At 41.6% G+C, this 24,229-nt stretch overlaps 1 protein-coding gene across 12 annotated transcripts in view; it reads left to right on the top strand.

Moving 5' to 3' along the window:
- Window positions 1-24,229, top strand: part of MEIS2 (Meis homeobox 2) — a 197,751-nt gene that overhangs the window by 51,939 nt on the left and 121,583 nt on the right. For all 12 annotated transcript variants that reach the window (XM_074996927.1, XM_074996929.1, XM_074996928.1 and 9 more), the window contains one exon: window positions 1,593-1,738. In XM_074996927.1, coding sequence (XP_074853028.1) covers window positions 1,593-1,738 — 146 coding nt within the window. The remainder of the gene's footprint in view (window positions 1-1,592; window positions 1,739-24,229) is intronic.

Genomic DNA, 24,229 nt, shown 5'->3' with positions numbered 1-24,229 from the left:
AAATGTCAATAAAATTAATCTGCCAGCTCTTTGCTGTGGCTTTTCCATTTCTCTCATCCAGGGAGGGTTGGTTCTTTTGTTTTTTGTTTTGTATTTGTTTTTTGCAAGGCAAGCCAGTGGGAGAAGGGTGTGTGAGCACAGGGGAAGCAGATGAAGCTGAAATAAAAGGTTTGCAGTAAATGGTCTATATGTAGCAGTAATATATTTGTTTTTAGTAGCACTAAAGAGCTAGACGAGGCTATAGGAATTAGCTCGTGGATCTATAGCATTCCTCAGGAAGCTATGGAGCGTCTAGCTCAGGCTACATTGAGCACAGAGTTTATTGTTTTAGGCTTTCTTGGACAAGGTTTTTACTTAGCATGGGATTTATGGCATTTACTGCTAATGAATGTCTATTCTTAAATTACAAAAACCACCGTCTCAGCGCAATTCCCAGATGTCCTTCCAGGACCTCGGCTTCTTAAACACCAGCAGGGAGCATAAACTCTCCACTTCTCTGTTTTCCTCTTTCGTGTGGCTCCAGGCTAATGATGTGTAAGGAAAACATAGCAATCTATAAAGTCTCAGTGCTGTCCCAGTATTCTTCATTTATTTTGCATTTGATTATGCCACAAGTCGGATCTTGTTTCTTTCCTTTTTTAAAAGTTATTAGTTCAAATATTAATGTAGGAATATGGCATATATTGCTGCTCTTGATTGATGCCTTCCCAAAAACAGGAAGACGTGCTCGTATGAATTTTAAGAAAGTAGGGGTCCTGCAATGCCTTGCCAGAAGAGTTTTTCAGATACATAATTTAGATGCCCTCCAGGCAGGCTTTCAAGGCATTTTTGCTGGAGGGCAAGAAAAAATAACTATGACTGTTAAAAGTAAATGATTTTTGCTAATGCACAATTAATGCCAGGGAAAAGCATAGAAGCGAAAGATGTTGATGGAAAGTTCTGATTAAGTGAGCACCCTACCTTGATGTGCATTTTTTTTTAATGATAATGATCACTGATGCAGAGATGTAGAAGTTTTCATGTCATGCAAATGCTGTGTGCAGGATCATATACAGCGTGTGTGTGTGTGTCTGTGCGTGTCTGTGTGTGAGAGGAGGTGATAGCCATGGAGAGGGGCTGATCAGAAAGTGTGTTATGTGCACTCAACAGTGACACTGTTACTGTCACCTATGAAAGGCCCTAGCCACCTAGAATATATAGACTACAGAACATCTGACTTGAATACATACAGTATGTATTCATTAGGGTGGTAGGCATGCATTTACAGTGAATGGGTTTTCTTGTGGCAGGTTTTCCCACACTGAATCCTATAATTGACAAAGAGCTATTGCACTGTGTCAAGCACACAATTATAATTGAATTAATGATATGTGCATGTGTGAGACATAAAATTAGTATTTGGAGAGGCATGGTTTCTAATTTTTACATATTTGTATCAGCAATCATATTTAATGAGAAAATGCATGTGCCTGATGTTCTATCAAATCAAAATAAAGCTTCATTAGTTTCCTAATAATTAATTACACCTTTTAGCTTATTTTTTTTGTTTTGTTTATTATGTCTCCTTCCCTTTATTTTGCTCTTTCTTTTAGGGGATGGTTTAGACAACAGCGTAGCCTCACCTGGTACAGGTGATGATGATGATCCGGACAAGGACAAAAAGCGTCAGAAGAAAAGAGGCATTTTCCCCAAAGTAGCAACAAATATCATGCGAGCGTGGCTTTTCCAGCATCTCACAGTAAGTGGAGACCAAACTAATAAAAACATAAAAAATAAATTTTTGTTCATATACCTGATGAGGTTTATTTATTATTATTAGAAATCAGTTGTCCCCATAATTTTCTGGATGATTGTAGGCACCAGCGATCACTCTCATTTTCTCTAGAAACTTTTTATTTATTTATTTATTTCGGTCTTGAAATCGTGACAAGCTGAATATATATCATAAGATCTTAGCAGTGAAGGCAGTCCTTTTTGCTCTGCATGCCAGTAGTGAGATTGTTCAAGATAGTCTTGAAATGGAAAGGAATTTCTGCATGTAGAATATAGTATATATATTAGTACACTAATCAGGAGCTGAGTCACTCTGAACTCTGGATTGGGTTATCGATGGCCTTTGTTTGTGACAAATATCTTATGTATCAGAAAGCAAGTAATGTAGGTATTACAACATGCATTGCAGGATGCTAAAAAGTCATAAAACAGCTTGCAAACTTGTTATACATTAGTTTACATGAAAAATACAGAAGGCTTATAGGTTATCTAATTCCACATTGCTGTAAAACAGAGATTAAACCATCTTTTTTAGCTGTTCCTCAAGTCCATTATCTTAAAAGCTAGCCTAGTTTCTTCTGGAGAAAAGAGATTAAATACTTGAAAGAGAAACACTTTTAATAACAATCTATTTTAGCCTCCTGTTTGCAACTAGTTTTACGTGTTAGTGTTCTGTTGACTATGACAACTTCACTTAAGCATCAAAATACATTTTTACAGAAGAACTGGTAAATCTCCTGTAGTTTACTGTTCAAATGGAAATGCTAGAAAATGGTAAAATTATCACTGATGATGATAGGTTTTTTCACCCCTTCCTATAAAATTGTTCCCTTCCATTCTGTTTAAGCTAATAGTTAAAAAGGATAATAGTGTGGTTAACTACCTCACGTAAGGGCTTTTTTGTGATTACCAAAGTCACACATTTCCTTAGTTGAACAGTAACAGAGAGAGAGCCGTGCTAGTCTATATAGTATCAAAACAAAAAGCAGTCAAGTAACACTTTAAAGACTACCAAAATAATTTATTAGGTGAGTTTTCCTTAGTTGCTGATCATAGTGTCTTGATTCCAGGACAAGGTACCCCTTTTATTTATGGAAGTGACTACTGAATGGCTCTGCTGGTAAAACAGCTAAGGGGGGCTGCGGGGAGGAGCAATAGATCCACATTTCTAAACCATCATTTTGATGTAAGGACATTAGTAGCAAACTAAGGTGCATTGATCTGGCCTGTGGGGTCAGGATTAGCTAGCATAGCCAGTGTCTCTGCTGGAGTAGTGGTTATTCTTGCCTTCCAGCTATGGCCATTTCAAAGGTCAGGTGCCCTGTACCCACTTGGCTCAGAGGAATTAGACAGAACATGAGTCTCTGGGCTGATTACTTAACCAAAGACAAAATAATGAGTCCTAAGCAAATACTGACTAATTGAAAGGGCTGTAAATCCATTACATATTGGTCAGGGATAATCAGGAGTATTTAATCACTTTTATCTATTCAGGAGCACTGAAGCTGCAACAGCAAAGCCCTGAACCTTGCCATGTGCTTATTATTCTCATCATTATCAAAATTACTTCACAGCTGTTCTTTGCTACATCACCTCAGCTGGAGATTTACTAACCTGTAAAATGTTTTTAATTTGGAAGTCGAGTGAGTGTGAGGGGAGGGTTTTCATTTTTAGCTGGAGAGTATAGCTACAGGAACAGTAAGGGGAAACAGCTAAAACCACGGCCCACAAATAATCCATTTTCTTTCACACAAGCCTTCATGTTCATTTCCTTAACTCTTACCAAAGTTTTAAATTTCTTGTTTTTCCCCCACTTGCTTCCTTTCTTTCTTGTGTGCGCATTGAAAGCATTCAACACATGCTTACTAAACAATCAGCTATCTCTCAGTTATCTTGAGAAAAAATCCTCTCGTCTTTGCCTTGTGGAAATCCACCCCCTCCATTCTCCACCACCTCCTTCGCCCCAGATGAATTGAGGAAGTTCAGCAGCTTTGATGAGGATGTTACTGAAACACACACACACACACACACACACACACACACACACACACACACACACACACACACACACACACACACACACACACACACACACACACACACCCCTCTTTCACCTTCCAGGCTTTAATGAGTTTGCATGTGCTGAAAGATTTACTGTGCTCCAATTCTCAGACCTGAGAACTGATAATGGAGACCCCTGACTAGCACAGTGTAAATTCAGAAACATTTTTTTTTCCTTTTTGGCCATAAACGCATGCAGAGAAGGAAGAGAAGTCTTTCTTCAAGAGATCCCTCACTTTTTCTCAGCTTAGCTTCTCCATTCAAATGCCAGCTCTATCTCAAAGGGAATGTATGATGTATAAATTATTGTTTCAAGTAAATTTCTTTACAAAAGGAGTCCACGATTCAATGTACATTCCTTCATTACTACTCTAACCTTATTTCAAATTGGTTTGTCCCTCTTTTGTGCTGTCTGACCTGTTCTTGTATTACAATAATCCCCCGATGTACCCTTTTTTCTTTCTTTTTTTAAAGAAACTAATTGAATTATCTCATTATTTTAATTTGCTAAGCAAATGTATTTTACATCTCGGGATGTGTTCTTAAAGAAGGGGCTGTTTAGGCTTTGCCCCTTGAATGGGCCATTGGTGCATTTTGACATTCATGCATTCATTAATGAAAGGAACATAAAAGAACTCTGGTTGTATTTTTTTGTCAAACACCCAACCAGCATGGAGCAACTTTTTCCAGAAACCACAGGGGTCTCTCTACATATGTTCTCAACTGCAAGCCATTGTCACCTAGTCTGAATACCTCAAAAGGACAAATAAAAAACTAAAGGCCAACTGTAGCGATTGTTAACTCTTAGTCTCAATATGACAAAAATTGTTAACCTCTGATTTTCCTGGAAGAAGAAGCAACTCCAGTCTATCTCTCACAGCATTGACTAAGCCTACAAATTCCTGTAGACTGTCACATTTAATGGGCGGGTAATTCAGTTCTAACTAACCATATTCATTTATTGCCTATCTTTAAAGAAAACGCTACCTTTTTGCTGTATGAAATATTCAGTTATTTTACAGTCCCACAAGATAACCTAATTTAAAAATTGAGTAGATTCTTTACATAAACCTGAGTGACTTTTTGAAAAGAGACAGGTGCTTGAACTCTCGTGTAGAATTAATGTAGCCCACAGACACCAACTTCAAAATTGTCTTCATTTTTTGCCACCTTTCCTATTTTGCAGTAACTTTAATTACTTTAGAAATAAGATACACACACGTTTTTGTTGATGGAAGTGAAGTGCAAGGAATAGAAATTTTTGTCATTTCCCTGGTTATTGGAATCTCTCTTACATTTGGAATTACAACAGGACAGGAAGATGAAAAGATCCGAAGCTAAATTGGTTCGAAATGTGTATGCTTTTCCTGGATAATGTCCAGTGTTTGAGAAAGTAAAGGAAATCCTAATGTGGTAGTATAAGCTTTTCAATAGTATATAAAGATTATGATATCAGAAAGATAAACCTGACATTAAGGCTGTTTTCATTTGACTTCAAAGATAGTTACAGAAAAGGCACAGCAAGACTCTGACCCAAGCCGACAGTTTATTCAGAGCCTTGGAAAACTCCTTTTCCTCCATGCCAAAGGAGCCCTTAGTACACTCAATTAGCCTCTCAGACATCTCTCTTTCCTCCCTCAAGTGCTCCCCTATTTGCCCTGCAAAGAACATATTTGAGCATGGAATGAAAACAGGAAGTGCTCAGACACAAAGACACCCCTTGCTCACATCAATTTTGAGCTAAAGGTTTTCTTGTTAGCAACTATAGAGAAAAACCAAGAGTGCTGTAGTTTAAAAGGGTAAAGGACTTTGAAAAATACATGTACATAATCAGAACTGAATGTAGTCATAAAGGAAGTAATTATATTGTTTCATGGTCTTGTACCTTTTGTAATTCATCCTTTGCGGCAGCAAAGAAAATCAAGAACTACACTTTTTGTCCATTCACTATGCTCATTTTTTTCTCTGGTGTAGTGCTGGTAAAACAAGAGATGCAGTTATGTTTGTGACGCTCCTCTGGAGTGATCCCTTTTGTTCAAGTTCTAGTTTGCTATTATTCCTTTCGTTTGAGGCTTTAAGTACGTGTATTTTAACTAAAAGTGTGTATTTGTCTTTGGTACACAAATACTACCTAACCCACCAGTACTTCGAAGTGCCTGGGCACCTTCGAAGACCCTTTACTTCTAAAACTTTTGAGGAGTAAAGGGACTTCGAAGGTGCCCAGGCACTTTGAAGTACCAGCAGGTTATCCGTGGCTACATGCAAGCTGGCACTTTGAAGTTTCCGTGAGGGAGAATTAGCTTAATGAAGTGCTGCATATGCAGTACAGCACTTCATTAATAATCTCCTGACACCCTACTTACAATGCTCCCTTCGAAACAGGGAGCTAGTGTAGACACAGTAAAAAAATCCTTTTATGAATCATTGGGTCACATTCTCAGCTGGTACAAGTTGGCATAGCTTGTTTGAAGTCATTGGAAGTATTCCACTTTAAATAGGCTCTAGCCTGTGATATCTTTTGAAAACAGGTAATCATTATGATGCCTAGAATAAAAGAATTGATTTTTATGGGGCAAACACATTCATTCCCTCCAAAGAGTTAACTTGTCAAATTTGTGGGCCAAATTCAGGTTCCATCTACTTCATGGTAAATTAATTCACTTCTGTTGATTGATGCTGGATTTACATTGATGTCCCTGAGATTACAGCCTGGCCTATATCTTGTTAAATGAGTACATCACCTAGCCAATTGTAGAAGTGTTTCCATGGACATTCAGTGGTTACGGCTACATTTAGCGAGTTTTGCTGACAAAACTGGTGGAACGTTCACACACAAAATGCATTTTGTTGACAGTATCTCAACAAGAGTCAGCACTTCTACCAACAACTTTCTGCCTCTCCCTGATGAGGAAGAGCTCCTTTTGTCAACAGGTTCTGTCACCAAACAAAGCTGTGTGGAGGTTCTGGGGGGGCCTTCTCTTGACAGACCAGGCATCCTAGACAATGGGCAGCCCTGTCTGCTGTGCTTCCGGGTGCCTGTTTTGTCAAGAGAACGGCCGGGCAGTCCAGCTGGTCTGTCGGCAGAGTGGAGGGCTCTTCTGATTGGCTTTTATGTGTGGCTGCACTCTGTTGACAGAAGTTTTGTTGGGAAGTCTCTTCTGACAGTGACTTCTGTCGACAGATCAACATAGTACTGTTGTTTCCAACCATTTTGACCCATTTTGACAATTTAGGAAGATTTTGTGATCCAATAGAGAGGTAGCCAGGTTAGTCTGTATCCTAACAAAACAGAAGAGCAGTCATCTGGCACTTTAAAGACTGAGAAAATAATTTTTAGGTGGTGAGCTTTTGTGGGGCAGACCTACTTCTTCAGATCTGAAGAAGTGGGTCTGGCCCCATGAAAGCTCACCACTTAATACATGATTTTGTTAGTATTCAAAGTGCTGCGTGACTGCTTTTTTTGTTTTATGACCCAAGGCACTTCAAAACAGGAGGAGGGGGAAGGAGGTTCTCCCATGGGAAATACACATCCCCTCGCCCCGCAGCTTCTTAAACGCCTCTCAGCCCCAAAATCCTCCCTCCAACCCCCAGCTTAAACTTCTCTCAGCCCCCGTCCCCCCCGCCAGCCCCCAAGCTTAAACCTCTCTCAGCTAGGGTTGCCAGATTTTTGAAAAACTTTTGCGGTACAGACAGCTCCGTCCGTGGGATCCCCAGCCAGTGCTGTTTGTCCCTCATAAGATTTCCAAAAACCTGGGCAGGGGGCAGAGACCCTGGAAGCCCTGTGGCTGGGAGCCAGCTGGGGCGTGGAGCCCTAGCCGGCAGCACAAGCCATGGGATCCCCAGATGCATGGGCGGAGGGGAACTCCTGAAGTCATGCGGCTGGGAGCTGACTGGGGCATGGAGCCCTGGCCAGCTGCACCAGCTGTGGGACCCTGACTGGGGGGGAGGGGACCCTTGCAGCCCCACAGCTGGCAGCTGGCTAGGGTGTAGAGCCCTGGCCAGCTCTCAGCCCCCCCAACCCCTCATCCCCAGGCCTAAGCTTCTCTCAGCCCCCACCCCCCCACCTACCTCACATGGGAGTTCCCAACTGCTGTCCCTGCTGCTTCTTCACCAGGCCATGACCACTGCTGCCTCCTTCTCTGCCCAGTGCCCCACCAGCCCTCCTACTCCCTTCCCCAACCTGCAACGGGGCAGGTCCCTGCCTTGCAGCACTGAAATGGGACTCAGTTTAATTGCTTTAAGTGCAAGATCCCTTCTGCCAGCCATTAAACCAATTAAACTGAGTTCCATATCGGTATGGCAGGGCAGGGGTTGGGAGCTGTTGCAGAAGTCAGATGGCTGCATCAGGAGCCACAACTAGCTCCTTTAAGAGCCGCATGCAGCTTGGAGACACCCAGCCAGTGACCTTTATCAAACCTAATCGTGACCTATGTTTGGATCACGACCCATAGGTTGGGAATCCCTGTGTAGTGGAACCGTAGCCCGTTTGTATTGGACATTTCACTACACTTGGTCTAAGAACCCCTGCCCCCGCCCCAGCCAGGGTCCAGCTGGCCAGGGCTCCGTGCCCCAGTCAGCTCCCAGCCACATAATTTCAGGAGTTCCCCCCAGCCCCTGCATCTGGGGATCCCATGGCTCGTGCTGTTGGCCACAGCTCTGCACCCCAGCTGGCTCCCAGCCACACTTGGTCTAAGAGCAGAAGTTTAAGAGCTTCAGCACAGTTAGGCAAGTCTGAAAAGCAAATAATCACCCTCCTCCTTTCATAACTGGCTCCCAGGACCGTGATCATACCACTATGCAGAAGATTTGTGAGTGAAGATTTCAAAGCAGGATAGCAAAATAACACTTTGGGGCACCCCAAACTGAACAGACTCCATCTGTAGGAAAAGGCAGAGAAGCAGCTTGAATAAAGCACCAGGGTCCCGTTGTAGAAGTGCCTCACTGCTGTTTGTGCTGGTCTCCTTATGGAGTTCATAATTTATTAAAAATGTTGGGAGGCATTTGTTCATGTAAACTAGGAGTCTTGGGGCTTTGAGGCAATGGACAGATTTATGGGCATTCTACTGATTTTGAGTACTTGCACAGGACCAATTTGTGGCCTACCCTTTGTATCTGTGCAGGAGAATAGGGGCACGTAAGCTGTTCTTTTACTCTAGTGTTCAGACTGCCTGTTTCTGTGATCATGGAGCTGGTGGGCAGGGAATGGGAAGAAACTTCAGAGTCATCATCATCTGTCTTCAGTTCTACTCCTGGGACAGCACATCTATCCACTTTCCGGGTTTGTGACAAAGTGACAATTTAATCCATATTGTGTTACATACCTTAACTAAGTAGTTATTATCATACACCATGAAATATTATCCCATTTTAAAGATGGGTAACCTTTGGTCGGGAAATTTAAGTGACTTCTCTAAAGCCCATGAGAAAATCAGTGTCAGAGCTAGATTAGACTGTAGGAGTCCTGCTCTTAGTCCTGTGCTCAGGCCGCTAGACCATGCTGCCTTACACACTGTTGTGCTGTGCTTATTTGTATCCAGAGGTCACCCTGGTTGTTCAACAGAGGAGCTGGCTCAGCTGTAGGCAGAGGGATAGGAGGGAATGTACAGATGTTCTTATTCATCTGTTTTTTTATTATTATTTAACTTTATTATAATTGTTTGCATTCCAGGCATTCCAGGGGGCATTAGGGCCCCACTTGTTCATACACAGAGTCAATGTTTGCACTTGTGTCATCAGTAGCCCCCAAAACAGCATGAAGCTGGAATGCACTGAAGATGATGGTGTCTGTGGCCCTGGGTCTCATGGCCCCCAGAGATTTGTGATGGGTAGACATAAGAGGGAAGGGTAGTAAATAACCTGTGATCCTTGGGAAAAATCAGGGCCAGAGGTACAACCTTACTGATTGATAGATGTTAGTTTAATTTCTTCAAAGAAAAGGCCTAGAAATATTTGTTTGTTTTCAAAATGGAAGCTACTTTTCTACCTCCACCTCTATCCCTTCCAGAAAAGGGGACGTAGGGTCATGGGGTCTGAGGCCCTCAAAAGCCAGCTCTACCTCTGAGTGGTTAATCTGATCATTGTTATATAGACATCTGTTCACTTAAAAATGGGAGCTTTTGTGATATTATGATCCATCTATTTAGTACGACAGCTTTAGTAATTAAATTAAGAAAAAAGCTATATTTTTGTTAGACCAGCCTTCTTGCATGAGCAGAGAGAGAGAGAGATTTAAGCTTTGCATTGTTTTCTGCTAGCTGGAGGAAAACATCTGTGAATTGTTTGAACTGAACCTTACCAGGGGACTCTCTGAATCTGTGTCATCTCTGTTTAATTTCAGGAAATGATGTCACAGAGCATTAAATAACAATGCTTGTGATTTATTTTTACTTGTGCATGCTATCCTAAGCATTTCTGCTACACAGCAGTGTTTTCAATTAGCTGTAAGCTTGCACTTTTTAAAATGTATTCCATAATGCTTTTTTGGAGGGGCACAGGGATGGTCAGGGTTTTAGGGGGTCACCAAGGTTCAGGGCTGTCTAAGGGGCCATAGGGCCATTTGTCATGGGCTTATTTGTACTTGGGGCTGGAAGTCAGCACTCTCATCACCCATGGCAACCCCCAGGACTGTTGGTTTGTTACAATGCATGTCTGTGGAAGAAAAACGAAATGTTCTAAACCTATCAGTCAAAAGTGCCATTAGATAGTTATAGTAGAGGCCTGCATACTGTAGCTTCTGCCTTTATCAAACTTTCTGCACTCCCCCTTCTTCTGTAAAGAATAGAGGACATAAGTCAATTCTGTCTGCCATCTGTCGTCTTTTTAGCTGTTCCTCAAATTAAAGAGACAGTCCAAAATTTAAATAATCTGTTAGAATCCTGGAAGGCTTGGGTGTAATTATTACCTTTCCATTTGATTTTCTTTTTGTTTTGTTTTGTTTTGTTTTTTGTTTCTTGGGTCGTATGGGGAGTAAATCTTTATTGCCCTTCTCTAAAGGTAAAATATATCCCATTTTTCTGCTTTAAAAAGAGAATCCTCAGAAATGTGTTTGCAGTGTCCTAAAACTGTTGTCTAATAAGATTCTAAGATCTGTATATGGTGAAATGAACGCACATGCACATGAATATATATGTAATCAGGCTTTATTCAGAGAATTCTGCAGAGGTCAAGGAGATGGAAAGCATTGCTCCATAACCCATGGTCAGATTGCAGAGGAGTCCTTCTACAACCTCAATGAGAGTGATTTGGGCAAGTGAGTCAACATAATAGAATTCTCCCATTCCTGCCATGGTAGCTCTCTACACACCAGTCTATTTTGTGTAAGATTGCTGCCCTACTCTTAAGGGGTGCAGCAGCCTCACTGCCTCCATTCTGTCTCAGTTTACTTTCTTCCCTACATATGGACAACATGAGGATTAAGCAGTGCAGAAAGCCTTGCCCTGACCCTCCTCTGCTGGGTGAATTTTACTCATGTGGCATCTGAGGTAACCTCCAAACCATTAGCCAATAGATCCCAGAACCCACTCAATGGCTAGATTTGGGAAACAAATTTTCTTTCCCGGTTTAATATTTTACACATTATTTTCAGACAAGATACTACTAACTGAAAACAGATATCAACTAAAACCATGTACTTGTTACCACTGATTAAAATAGCTCAGCAGAGCAGCTAGAAGTAGTGGGCTAGCAAAACATATGAACAGCCAGTGGTGTATTCTGGTTGTTATCATCAGATTACAAAAGCATTGTAAAACCAGAAATCCAGGAATTAATTGAAAAAGAGAGAGGAAAGAATGTGAAGGTCCCAGGGTTCATGCAGTGAATTCCCTAAAATAACTAAGAATGAAAAGTAACCACAAAAATTCACTGAGGTAGAGCTGAGGCTTTGAGGATGTAAGGTAAAAGGGATTGAACTGAGAAATATACAAATGAGCATAGCCAGCTATTTAAAAACTCCAAAAATGTTGCTCTATTAAATACTGTGAAACAGAGTCTCTGAATATTCAGCTCACAATGGAGCAAAGGTCAAAGATGGTCAGAATATCTCAAAATTGCGTTACTTACAACACAATGGCAATAGGATATTCACAGATCCTTCTTTCTCCTTACTGTGTTTTTTTTTCTTTTTGTGGAAAAAATTGTTGCAGTGGTTTGTGTAAAATGGTACTGCCCCTCAGTTTTGCCTTAGGACATGTTTATTTAAAACCATCTTTTCAAGATCTCTGAGCAGGGTAATTGGTTTTTAAGGAATAATTTTCTATAAAATTAGAGCTGTATTGTAAAGTGTGCGCATTTCTGCTGTCTGCATGCACCATTCTAACATGACTATAAATTGGAGATGTCTAGTCCCATTTCTGTCTAATGAAATGAGTAGTTTATGGCAGACAACATTAGTTTTGGTTTCATGGAGTTTGCCTTAAGTTACACTCAGAATACCGATGCATTACATATTTCCAAGTTGATTGTCAGCAGCTGTTTACAGTATCCAAAGTAATCATTGACACCTTTAAAGATTTATTATTGTCTTAAAACATAATAGCAATACAGTTTTGATGCTTTTACATGTGCTATTTTTAACTGCTAGTCCCAAATCTGCCAGAATTAATTTCTATTGTTTTGTCTAATAGTGGATGATAGGTTGTCAAGTCACTGTGTAATGGCATAAAGATTTTTGTAAATCTTGGTTTTATCTTTTTATTATGGTGTTTCAAAGAAAATATTTGTACTATTTGACTACTTTGTCCATAAAATGTTTAACACCTCATGACATGCTTTTACAGTTCCAGTACACTGAATCAGAGTTTGAATTTAGTAAAAAATCAACTAAAATTTTAGTTTGCTATAAAAAACCCCTGTATGTATTTTTTTACTTGGTTCCATAGAAATGTGACTATCATGCCGATTACCTTCTGCTTGGATTGAAGTATATTTCTAAGTGGTAGCTGCGTATTCTAAAGTGGAAACTATATTTGCCTAAGTCGCACAGCAATGGTAAATCTGCTGTTCACATTTTTACTGCACAAATAGAGTAGATATTTTGTGAGATGACAAACTACTCAAGAGTACTTTAAACCGTGTTATACTAACTTGAAAAAAAATTAACAAAGATGATATATGTGGCATTATTACCTAATGCTATGTGAAGTGACACAAATCTTTATAAAAACAGCTTCTCCAGTAGGGGCAAAAATGTTGGCTTAATTCACCGTACTAAAATATTTGCAGATAATTCACAGATTAATGTCTAGCCATATTTGTTGCTTTGGTCAGGATGTAAATTGAAGGGAGCCTTCTGAGTACTAATATAGAAATAGGATAACACTGGAGATACGTGAAGTGATAATGAGACTGTGCACTCAGTTTTGCTTCCTAAGAACCCCAAAGATTATGAGTTCTTCAAAATAGCCATTGATAAGTATGCTATACAGGCTGCACCTCTGTAAAACGGGATTCTCTTGTCCAGCACCATCTGTGGTACAGCAGGACCACAGATGTTCCCAGCCAGAGATCCCTGGTTGGCTGGGACTCAGTGAGAAGGAGAGTTGACAACACAGGGCTGCTGGGATGGCCCCGACTTTGAGACCCACCATGGCTCCATTTCCAGCTCCACTGTGGCCCCATCTGCCAGCTCTACCGCAGACCTGGTGGAGCTGGGAGCTGGGTCCTTGGGAGCTGGGAGCTGGAGCTGCCATGGAGCCCAGAGCCTGGGCCATTATTTTACCTGCCACAGAGTTGGGAGATGGGGCTGCCACATCTGTGGTGGATCTGGGAGCTGGGGCAGGACAGCCTGGCTGGGGCCAACAGCAGAGTAGCTGGCCATGGCCGGAAGTGGGGCCAGCAGTACTGGTGGGGGCTGGCAGCTGGGGACCACCCTTGGTCCAGCAAAATCCCTTGTTCAGGAGTGCTCTGGTCCTGAGGGTGCCGGACCAGGGAGGTCCAACCTATATATACTGGTAAGAACTTCAATCTTGCTCCTCTGGTTCTGAAATTACCAATTTACTTACTGAGTAAGTAGGGCATCCTGCCCCCCTCTAGTGGCTAGAAGACAGAGACCTGCTACCAGGGAGAAAGTGTGGCTGAGTGGCTAGTGCCCTGGACTGGCACTCAGGAGGGTTGGATTCTTTTTCCCGTTTCTGCTGGTGATCTTGACTTCATTTCCCGAGGCATAAAATGGAGATAATGGCACTGACCCCCTTTAAGATATTTTGATGTTTGTGTTATGGAAAGCACTAAATAAGAGCTAGAGATTGCTTAGAATAGCTCAGTTGTTACTGCCCATGCTATTGCTGGGTGCATCCTTGCTGATGAACGGGTTTTTGCAAAACAGAAGTTTGTATAAGGATTTGAATAGTTGTAGACCCCTAAAGCTCAGAATGAACAACCCCTGGCAGAAAGAGTATGTAATATCCTGGCTGGGTGTGTTGTGTTCTCCAGAGTCTGGGCTGCAGGTAACAGCCATTCACTGGTAGTAGGTGCTTTAGCTGAAGTGGTAAAGGCCTGCACTGTTTGTTTAGGAAAGTCTCAGGTTCTATCCTTGCTGCTAACTTGCCAATGGGGTTGTTACATGCCCCTGGAATCTAGTACTCCTCTCCTGTACTAAGAAGTTCTGAGATTAACCTGGTCATTAGTAAAACTATGCTGGACATAAGTCTTTCCCCAGTATGAGTGGGGTTTCTGCTGGCCTGAGGGGAAGAGAGAGGCTAAATGTGGCAGCAAACAGGCATACGACACTGGGCTTCAAAGAGCCATCAGCTGTTTCTCCTCCTCCTCAGTAGCCATGGGAAATTCCTAAAGTGAAACAGGGCCTTTGACAACTTTCTTACCCCTGCTGGGCCTTTTCTGTCTCTTTTGCTGCATCCAGCTGCTTCCCACCTGTTCCTTCCCCGGAGTTTGATTGGCTTGGAGAGGGAGGAGAAAGTGGGAATAGCAGCGTGCACCAGAGGAAACAGCAAAGGACAAGCAGAAGCTAGGAAGCTGCCAAAGCCCCTACTTCACTTTAGGAAAGTCCCAGGGCTCCTGGGGGGCAGAGAATGGCCGCTGTGAGTGCTTTTGAAGCCTACCTTTGTGTCTCTTTGTTGCCCCTCTAGTGCCCTGAGAAGCCAACCAAAGGACAGCTTATGAGGAGATGTTAATCCTAGGCAAGGTGTAGGAGATGAAAGGTTCTGTTGCCATTTGCTTGCATAAGGACAAGGGAGATGTGATAGCAGAGGAGCAGGGCTGTGAAGGAAGTGGCATGGATATTTGCAAGAGGTGACAAAAGGGGATTTGTATGTAAAAGGGTTATTGCCACACAGTGTAGAGCCTAGTTTGAATGTGTGTTTCTAGGCCCTGCTGAATATTGCTGAGCCCATGGAGGGTACTTTGTGATTCCAGTCAGAATGGGACACTCAGGAGTACATTATTCTGAATACATTATTAAGTGATGAAACCTAGAGACATTTGAAAATAATCTATTTGTAGAAGAAAGAGGTGCCTTGGATGTTGGTATGTCCTTTGCAGTGGTTGGTGGGATGGGCTTCTGTGGTTTAGAAGGATCACAATCAACCTACATTGTTTTACATAAAGTACCTATTGCATCTCAGGCTTAGACAAGGAGCTTTATGTGTGTGTGTTGCATGCTGTTCACAAAATGTCAAGCAAACATTTCACAGACCAGAAGAAAATCCCACTGCTTAGTGCACATCTATGCAGGGACTTTGCAGTCAATTCACTACTATAATTAATCTTAGCTGTCCCAGCTCCAAGAAACTTGAACTTGTATCCCACAGTGCTCTGGGATGCAAATAAACATCAAAGAAAAAACCTATCATCTCCCTTGTTTCCAAGCATGTTCTATTTAGAGGGAAATAAGGTTTGTAAAGGAAAGTGGTGGAATTAAGTCCCGCCATTCAAAAAACTAGATGGGATGTGAGGAGGAGTAGGGATAAAAACAAACACACACACACATAAACAGTTCTTCCAACAAGCCAGACCCTGATGCTTTGCCAGCATGCTTATGAATAAATGTAACTCTAGAACTGTTAAACTATCCCAGGTGTGACTTCCCAATATCTGAATTCAATTCAAGGCTCTAGCTGAAAATAAGTGATATTGTACCCCCCTCTCCCTTCACACTAACAATCTGCTTTCTCCTGCAGCAAACTTTTTGCTCAGTTTGCAAGCAAGCCCTCAGGACTCATGTGCTTTCTTCTCTTTGCCCTCTAGGCTCGCCCTGTGAGAAGATAGCTTGAGTAAAAGAGGCCAAATATCACACAACTGAGCTGGTGGGAAATTCAAACTCCTCTAAGCAAAGGAGTCAATAGAGCTGCTGTAATGAAAGTTATGTTCAGAGTGAGCTCACTGTGTTATGATCTCATGCTGAACATCGGGTTTGGTTTATTTCTTGATGATTATGAAAGTAGCCTGAGGCCTGACCAGTGAGTGGTTGTGAGAAAGACTGTGAAGAAAAAGGATGTGTGGAGAACAAGGAGTTTCAGAGCAATTCTTCCCTAAAGATGGAAAGGAGACTGAAAGAGAATGAGAGAATGAACTGAGCCCCTGTCCAGTTCTTTAAATACTCCCCTTTCCAAACTCTGAGATTTGGAGAAACAGCGTAAGTGTATGTGGAATGAATCTGTGAATAAATGAATGGTGGAAGAGAAATGATGTAGGGTGGAATAAAAAGGCATAACTAGGAATAGTGGCATGAATGAGAAAAATAACCCTACATTTAGGCTGAATACCAGAAAACGTATTGACACTGAGATCTGTAAGACTGTAGGCTAACCTACAAGGGAACAGGGAAGTACTTTCTGCAGAGAACTTTTAAGATAACACAGCAAACTGTGAATTGGGACCCCAAAGTTGGTCATGCAACCCCATTTTAATGGGCTCACCAAGCCTGACATTAGATTTTCTGGGGCTCAGGGCTGAAGCTAAAGCTGAAGTCCTGAAGCTTTGGTGCCTAACAGGATGGCAGAGTTTCAGCTTTGGCTTTGACCCACTCCTGGGGTAGTAGGGCTGGGTCTATGGTCCCCTTTCCTGGCTTGTATAATATTGGTTGTCAGAACAGGGTTGTGGTGCAATGAAAATTGAGAAACCCTGCTTGAGACAAATTACAATGCAGTGTGACCCTGACTTGCTGTGCCTGAATGATTTCAGCTACTTCTCACTTTCTAGCTACGTCTACACATGAAGCCTACATCGAAGTAGCTTATTTCGATGTAGCGACATTGAAATAGGCTATTTCGATGAATAACGTCTACACGTCCTCCAGGGCTGGCAACGTCGACATTCAACATCGACGTTGCACAGCACCACATCGAAATAGGCGCTGCGAGGGAACGTCTACACGCCAAAGTAGCACACATCGAAATAAGGGTGCCAGGCACAGCTGCAGACAGGGTCACAGGGCGGACTCAACAGCAAGCCGCTCCCTTAAAGGGCCCCTCCCAGACACAGTTGCACTAAACAACACAAGATCCACAGAGCCGACAACTGGTTGCAGACCCTGTGCCTGCAGCATGGATCCCCAGCTGCAGCAGCAGCAGCCAGAAGCCCTGGGCTAAGGGCTGCTGCACACGGTGACCACAGAGCCCCACAGGGGCTGGAGAGAGAGCATCTCTCAACCCCTCAGCTGATGGCCACCATGGCGGACCCCGCTATTTCGATGTTGCGGGACGCGGATCGTCTACATGTGCCCTACTTCGACGTTCAACTTCGAAGTAGGGCGCTATTCCCATCCCCTCATGGGGTTAGCGGCTTCGACGTCTCGCCGCCTAACGGCGATGTTAACATCGAAATAGCGCCCAACACATGTAGCCGTGACAGGCGCTATTTCGAAGTTAGTGCCGCTACTTCGAAGTAGCGTGCATGTGTAGACACGGCTTCGGGTACTAATGAAACATTTACAACAGTACCCTAAAATCTACAGCCCAGTTCACAATAAAACCTATAACCTCACCACAGTCACCTTATATTATATTTGTGATTTTTGCATTGTATTCATTATAAATGGATTTTTCTAAGTTACACTTATTCCATTTGACTCAGGTGCAGAAATTCGTACTTTCTATGCAAAATTTGTAGACTACAGACAAAATATAAATGACTTCATTCCCCTAAATGAAGATGTAAATATTATAAATATGCCATGATGCTATCACCTCAGGTTAAGACTTGAGTAAATAGCTGTAAATTATACTATGCACTGAAGGTCAACAGACTAGTACTCTGTCAGACCAATGAGAGACGCAAAGTCCAGAGTTGCGGACTCTGCACCGAAAACACTTGCTCTCACGCATTCATGTGTACAGACTGTCAGGCACATCAGCTGATTTCAGGTGTCACAATGTCTAATGACTCACTATAGTTCAAGAATATCTCAAGCAGAGTTGGGTCTAAAAACAGTCCCCAATCTTAATTTTCCCAACTTTGGTGATGGCTGGAATTGAAAGCTGTATCCAGATTCACATAAGGCTCCATCTCCTTGGTGGCCAAATTCAAACTCTGTAACAAAATACCCTGAAACTTCAGAGTGTTCAAAATATAATAATAAAATAACTCCTATAGAAGCAATTTTCATCAGACGATCTCAAAACTGTCCCTTTGATCAATGAGGGTAGTATTATTTGCATCATTTTACAGATGGGGAAACAGAGGCATAGAATGGGAAAAGTGACAGGTTTGATATTTACTGCTTGGGCCATCTCAGATTTCATGCAAAGCTATGCCAGTTTACAGTTTTGCACTGAGATCTTAGTGCCAAACCATCTGAGGCTTGCCAATAATCTATATTTCACTTCCAGATTTTGTGTTGGTCCAACCCCAGATTTCAATGCAAAACTCAGGTTGTGGGGGAGGTGGAGTGAACCCAAGAAAATATTCAGTCAAAACCCACTGACAGAAACTGCTGAATTTCTCTTTCACTCAAAACCACCAATAAGGAATAGATTATATTTTGAATGTGAAGTGGAGTTCTGCTATGAAAATGACTTTGTAATAATGTGACTGTGGAGCTCCGTATTTGTCTCAATGACTTCCAGATCAAATGTGCTTAGTTTACACGTTAAAATAGAATTTCTAATGTCCAGCACCTGCATATTCAGCCTAAGATCTGAGGGACAACCTAGATTCTTTCTGGCTCAGTCATTGTCATCAGAAAAATTCTGCAATAGCAATAGCTTTGCAATAATAACAGAAATAGAAATCACTCATCTATAGTTAGACTGGCTCCAGGGGACAAAAAGAACTAAAAAGTGGCACCAACTTGTTTTAGGGTTTGATCCTGCATGAAGTCAGTGGGAGATTTGCCAGTAAAGTAATCGGATATGACTCAGAATACACATGCCATAAATCTAGCAAGGCAGGTTTTCTTTTTACATAGTCACTCTTCAGAGTAGAACTGCACAAAGTTTTGTTAGCATTAACCCTTTTTTTGCATCCTTAGTTCAGTTCAGACTAAGGTAGTGAACATGGCTAGTTTGGAGAGTGTTTTTAAAATGGCTGCTGAAGTGGTTTATAAGGTCTCTCTGCGGTTATTTCCCCCCAAATTCTCCTATCACTACCTATAATCCTTCCCAAGAATTAGTTATACCTCACTGTTCAGCACTGCGCTAACACACACAGTGCCTTCTGAAGGACTTTGATATACCATTCAAGACTTACTGGCATGGGCAGACCGAGTAGTGTTTTTCTGTGGCTGCATGTTGAAATAATCCTTGCTGCAAAAGAAATGAATTCTGACCTTTGCTCTCGTCTGAACAGGGAGTATTCTGGCATGTAGCTGAGTTTTCCTACTGGTCTTCAGAACTGTAAATAATGTTTAGTGCACCCTGAATTCAGGGCCTGCCGCACTTACATTACTACTGTGTATCTTAAAATAAACAGTATTGCAATCTGTTTATTTTGGTGTTACTATGTATGCAATTTTTAAACAGCGGTTACTTAAACAAATGTTTCTGTTCCCACAGCATTTAAAAAGCTACTGTTTGCTCATTGTGGTTTTTTGGTTTTGTCACTTTTGTTTTGATTATTTTTGAAATTTACATTCAGAAAGACAGGAGTGAATTGTACTTCATCCAAACAAAGATGTCATTCCTCCTCCTCGTCCTCTTCTTCTTCTTCTTCCAGCTATTCCCATGCTACTAGCAGTTATAAGAACAAAATTAATTTGGCATTAAACTCTGAGAGCCAAAACCTGTCCTTGAATGCTCCTGCAGGTGTAGTTAATTGTTTTTGTTCAGGATCCAAATTTCCTGCTCAAAGGTACAGTCAAGGTCCAGCCTTCAGAGATGACAACAACAACAACAACAATAAGAATTAATATTACTATTATTTTATAAATAAGCCCAACCATAATGATAATAAGTAAATGAAAGATTTCAGGGTCTGTTGGAAAATGTCTGGCTGTCCAGATTGGGCCCACAGTCCACCTGTTGACTACACATGGATTTGCCTCCTATAGAGGCCAGTGGGAGCCAGGCATCTGAAGGCAGCTTTTGAGCCTAAGGCAGTAATATTGTTTTTATAGTAGTGGTACTTGCACAAATTCTGCTATGAGATTAGAGGCGTGGGGTGGGGGTGAAAATCAGGTGAACCAAGAACGTGATTGGCAAGGATCCTACCACAGAATCTTTACCTGTGCGTCCCCAATTTCAAAGGAATCTTTCAGTGTGTTCAGCTGGGAATGGAGGGTGGTATATACTGGGGCAACAAAGGTATGTTATGGGGAAAAAACACTACCTATGGAATTATCCCGCTTCAACCAGATGATATCAAGTATGTTAACGCTGATCTTTTCTGCCTTAACTTAACTGCCATGATGGAGGATGCTGGAACAGTAGCAACCCAGGTAACTCACACGGGCCCCGTTATTGATATGCTCATTTTCCTATGGAGGACCTGGTTGGGGAGACTAGGGTGCAGTGTGGAGGCATGGAGCCTCTTCATAGAAGATCCTAATCTCTACTATGTCCCTCAAGATATTGGGTCATGTGTAGGTTAAATCCCTTGTCAATTCCTTTGGTGTCAGATCTACTCTACCCAACCTCCAATGGAACAAATAGAAAGAAACACTGTACACACAAACACACCATTTTTCCTGCCGTCTAAGAAGGGAAAAGCCCAAATGGGGAGAGTCTGGGGCTAAGTGATTTATGAGGTATTAGGGAAACACTTTGCAAATCTTTCCAGGACATACCATGATTCACTGATTCACTTTTATGCCTGAGCCATTTTGTACCACTCCTAAGTTGTAAAGGTGTGGGAAGTCCAGCTCAGGACTTCCACATCCCATGGGGCTCCAGAGATGGCATAACCAGCTCCTGTGCTACCTATTTCATGGCCCACAGGTGAGAGTAGATACAAAGGGCATTCCTGGGTAGGAAGGGGTGTGGGCATAATGCTGCTGGGCTCCACCAAACCAGGACTCTGCTGTAAACCACATCAAGCACTGCACCAGCCCTTAGCTTGCCTTTGGATCAGGAAGCCACAAAAAGCTCCTTGGCATTTCCTTACCCCTGGATGCCTCTACAAACACAGCTCAGGTTTTCATTTTTGAGTTCTTGTACAGGCTGTGTCTTTCTGAAACAGTAAATGATCTTTTCACTCAGCACCTGATTGTCCCATCACTTTAATCACCCTTGATGCTCAGATAAAGAAAATTAGTGTTTGAGAAAATTGTAAACACAGATCTCTTCCAACTGCCTGTTTACTGTATACCAATTTACCTTTCTTAATTATGGTCTTCAAATATGAGCAGGTAACAAGGTAATGCTGAAGTCTTTGGCTCAAATACAACATGTTTTTGTGACTGGCTGAGAAATTTGCATGTATTTGCAAAAGGTTGGAAGTGGGTTAATGTGTGTGTGTGTGTGTGTGTGTTTAATGATATTCAGATTTATTCCTGCTACAAGTTGGACTAGAATTTTCAGTATCCCACATGCAACCTCTTTATCCCTAGACTCTATGTAGTGTAAACCCTGCTTTTTACTTTTTATATTTAGCTGATTCCTCAGTTTTTTGTCAGGTTATAGCTATACTTATGGGGGGTGGGGGTTCGGCATGCCGCGATCGATTTTCCGAGGTTTGATTTTGCCATGTGTCTGAAAACATGACAAAATCGATCCCTCTGGGCTTGGCTGTCCACCTGGTACTCCAGACATGGAGTAAGGGACATTGATGTGAACCCGAAGATCCCTGATCTATACTAGGGACGAAAGTTGATCCTGATACATCAGTTCTAGCTATACAAATGGCATGGCTAGAATTATGTATCTTGGATTGACTTTGATCCCTAGAGCAGACCAGGCCTCAGTTCTGCTCCAGAATTTGAAGAAGTAGGTCCTTCCCATGAAAGCTCATTACCTAATAAATAAAATTGGTAGTCTTTAAGGTTCTACAGGACTGCTTACTTTGCTTGGCAAAGATACAGACTAACACAGCTACCTCTCTGAGACTAACTATACTAACTATATAACAATTAAAGTTGAGAGGGACATAAGATTAAAAAGAAGCGTCAAAAAGAGACATTTTGACCACAAGCGCTTATTCCATCTTTCTAATTCCTGAGAGTTGACAGCATAATACATTGTTGTTCCTTAACCTCCCTATGCTCTGCTAACGAGCTCATTTAATTTACAGAACACTTCTTTGTGTTGTCAAAACAGAAAAGCAGTCCAGTAGCACTCTAAAGACTAACAAAACAGGTTATTAGGTGATGAGCTTTTGTGGGACAGACCCACATTCTTCAGATCTGAACTGGAGGGCTTGGTCCCTATCTATTTAATATTGACATTTCTTCTGAAGATCTGAAGAAGTGGGTCTGTCCCACAAAAGCTCATCACTTAATAAATTATTTTGTTAGTCTTTAAAGTGCTACTGGACTGCTTTTTTGTTTTGATAATATATAGACTAGCACAGCTATCTCTCTGCTACTATTCTTTGTGTTGTGTTTTCTGTTTTCATCAGCTAATTACCTTCTTCATCATCAGCCCTGATAAACAAGAAGTCCTCCTCTTCTTCTTCTCCCTTGAGGTGTAATAAAACTGTTGTACTGCTAATTGTTCTATTGCAAGCTATTTTTGTGTGCTGAAATAATATGATAAAAATGTAATTTGTAACTGAGAGCAGTAACACCACTTACCTCTGCAGAAAGACAATCTTCATCTGATCTCAGAGTGACAGTGGGTAGCAGAATGACATCACGTATATTTGTTTGCTTGCTTGTTTTTAGAATACTACAGTTAACATACATTAAAATGACTAAACAGTAGAAGTGTTTTATGGAAGGGAAATGTCAATATTAAATAGATAGGGACCAAGCCCTCCAGTTCAGATCTGAAGCTGAAACATCTTCAAGTTAGGGCTGTTCGGATCTTTGGTTTGCCTGAGCCCATTCTGAAGCTAAGGGGACATTTGCAAAATTATTTTCTAGATCTGGATTGGGTTTTTGAAAAACGTGAAGAATTCTAGGGTGTTGGGATCTGGAGGTTTGGTTTGGGCTGGTTTCCAAGTTTCCAAGTTGTAATTTTAGGAACATGATTGAGCAATGAAGCAAACTCAAACTTCATTCAAAATAAAAGTCAGTTTCTTTTACGTATGTGCATGAGAACATGTGACAGCCCTGCAGTTGCTTAGGTATTTCACTGAAGTGCTGGAAAAATTTGTGTTGGTTATTTTAGGGGGACCCCCATAACATTACTAAAATCATTCCAGAATTGCTTGATATCCTTCTCTACATTAATGCAGATCAGTTCTTAATCACATTGGCTCAGGCAAAGCAAAATTCTGATCAGTCTGTTTTTGGTAGTATTCTTTTAAGTAAATATCCCCATAATCTTCTGGATGAAAGTAGTTACATAGTTCTGACATAACCTGCTCGTGTGCATAACTGAACCTTTGGTAGCTGGTTTTTGCAGACGTTGTTTTTTTCCTTTTCACTTGGCCCCTTTAGAGCTGCTGGAGGGTGTTGTTGAGAAGTTGCTACCGTTGATACAGTTGCTATTAATCACAGTCTGCCATGTTGTGACGCAGGTTCTAATAACATCCCATTGAGCTGCTGTTGTATGCTGGAGGCTTACCAATAGCACTGGGCCTTTGATATTCATCTCACACCAGGATAAAGAAAATGTAGAGTTAAAAAAAAAACCCTGCAAATAGACAAAGCACAGAAAAGGGGGAAAATATAGCAAAATCAAAACCAGACATGCTTTCTGTGTACTGCTTCGTTTCCAATGGAAGCAGCAAAGCTATAAATCTAAGCTGTGTTGTTTGAAAATTGAACATGAGGCTGCTAAATTTATCATTCATTCTTTGTTGTTTCTGGGTAGTAGCTGATGGACTTGGCTGACTTCGGTTTCTGCCCCCCCCCCCAATAACATTAGCTTTTTGTTTCGAAACATAAACCACTAAAATAAAA

The sequence above is a fragment of the Carettochelys insculpta genome, chromosome 6, assembly GCF_033958435.1.
Source record: "Carettochelys insculpta isolate YL-2023 chromosome 6, ASM3395843v1, whole genome shotgun sequence".
Classification (NCBI taxonomy): Eukaryota; Metazoa; Chordata; order Testudines; family Carettochelyidae; genus Carettochelys; species Carettochelys insculpta.
The sequence above is the reverse complement of the archived record's forward strand: the minus strand, read 5'-3'. Positions and strand labels throughout refer to the sequence as shown.